Source organism: Fukomys damarensis, unplaced genomic scaffold, assembly GCF_012274545.1.
Source record: "Fukomys damarensis isolate Sample0158 unplaced genomic scaffold, DMR_v1.0_HiC HiC_scaffold_73, whole genome shotgun sequence".
NCBI classification, from domain to species: Eukaryota; Metazoa; Chordata; class Mammalia; order Rodentia; family Bathyergidae; genus Fukomys; species Fukomys damarensis.
The window spans coordinates 139,416-141,391 of NW_022900985.1; the positions used below are offsets into that span (position 1 = coordinate 139,416).

The window sequence follows — 1,976 nt, forward strand, 5'->3', positions numbered from 1 at the left end:
AAAAAAAAAAAAAAAAAAAAAAAAGGACACATTTATCTAGTAAATCAGGGAAACTAGTTTTCCATTTTGATTTCACCTTGTCTTCCAAGTCTATTTAGAACTAACACAGCTAGCTAAACTTAGCAAATAATGAAGGAAAGAAGGTATCCTGAAAATTTAGAAACTCATCTTGCCCGAAGGATTGTTAAACACATTAATATTCCAAATCAAGGTATCTTACAAAGGGTAAAAATGGACTGATTAGATGCACTATTACTTTTGTTCATTTATATAAACGATAGTAGATGATAAAATATAGTAAATTTTTATTTAATTATCCCCTATTTTTAAAGCTTCCTTCCAACCCATTACAAATATAGAATGAAGTGAAAATAGAAGGTCAGCAGTAGTCTTAGATGCACACATACAGCTGTGGATATAACTTAGTGGTAGAGCTTGCAAAGCATCCTTAGACTCTGAGTACAATTCTCAGCATCACATATACACATGCACTACAAACAAAACGAAACCAGTAACATACACATGATCTTTTCTGTTTCCTATGACCAATCTAAATAAACTGTTTTTAAAGTTAAAAGTAATTCTTTGGGAAAGAAGTTTTAAGTGTATTTTAATAACTGACAGGAAAATCAACTGGATAAGACAGAAAGAGGCAGATGGTACTTCAAAATACAGCATAATGTTATATCTGTTACCCTAGCAGTACGATCACCTTAGTTTATAAAACAAAACCGTTTTATAAAATACAAAGTAATATGAGAATGAGGGAGCAATGCTGACTTCAAAAACACTTTCCTAGGTACATAAAATATTAACAATCAAATCTTTTCTTATTTAAGTCTAAGGTCAAATAAAAGAAGATGAAATACTATTATTGAATGTGTAAGAAATGACATTAACTAAAATTGAAAATACAAAGGCACATTTAGGAAATCACTGATCAATAATGCAAATGTTTGTCTAAGAAGAATAAAAATAACTGAGTCTATGGAACTAGCATGGCAAAATAAGGAAGGATTTCAGATTTCATTCACGAAATTTAACATCAATTTGGACCTACCTGTCAAAATAATAAAAGCAAAAGTATAAAATATGCTGAAAACTAGTCTTAAGAAGTCTAAACTTAAAGTCACATATTGCATAATCTTTAAATAAATATTTCTCCTTAGTTGTTGGTCACGTCATCTAAAAGTGCAAAAGTCAGGACAAATCAAGTATATACTTCCTCTCAAAGTGGCTTCAAACCACTTACAAAAATCTAGTCTGGGGCCGGTATTTTAACTTAGTGGTTCCATTGCCTTCCTCACAGGTGCAAGGACCTGAGTTTGAACCCTGCTGCCAGGAAAAAAAAAATCTAGTTCCTCTAAGTTTCCTATTCTATTATTTTTGTGTGCTACATACACATGTAGTAAATAAGTAGAATGACCTCTCACAGAAGAGAAACAAAATGTTAGTAACATTTCAAACTGGCCATATTCATAATCACTTATGCTACAGAACATACAAATTCAATGAGCAGATGTGAAAATATCCAAGCAGGGAGCAGTGATTATTACCTAAGGTTTTTCCTTTGATTCTGTTGCATTCTAGTTCTTTCTGACTATAAAGATAAAGGAATGTGGTGAGCCCAGATTGCTGGGGATTATCCTCACTTAACTCCTGAACACAGTAATCTGGGCTCACCACATTCCTTTTCTTTGCTATACAGTTACTGCCATCATCTTCTAATGACAGGTTATTAGTTGTTCCACAACAACAGAAGTCTTGATGTTGAAGAATATCATTTGATTGAGAGTTACCCAACATGTCTGCTTTCGCCATTAGCCCAGCATTCTCCATTGTGTCAATCACAAACTAGAAGGAAAAGGTAGAAGTCAATAAATCATACATAGTCAAGAAGAAAGTCCAGAAAAAAATAGTTTTCCACCCCTTTTAAGTTCCTAGTTTTAAATTTATTTTTGCAGTGTTTATACATC

General features: G+C 32.4%; 1 protein-coding gene across 1 annotated transcript in view; it reads right to left on the reverse strand.

Annotated features, from left to right (window-relative positions):
- The window catches only part of LOC104860458 (gamma-taxilin), a 36,654-nt gene extending 34,903 nt beyond the window's left edge, over positions 1-1,751 (reverse strand). The window contains exons 1-2 of the mRNA XM_010621641.1: positions 1,684-1,751; positions 1,557-1,600 (exon numbers count right to left, since the gene is read on the reverse strand). Coding sequence (XP_010619943.1) covers positions 1,557-1,600; positions 1,684-1,688 — 49 coding nt within the window. The 5' untranslated portion in view covers positions 1,689-1,751. The remainder of the gene's footprint in view (positions 1-1,556; positions 1,601-1,683) is intronic.
- Positions 1,752-1,976: the final 225 nt, after the last annotated feature.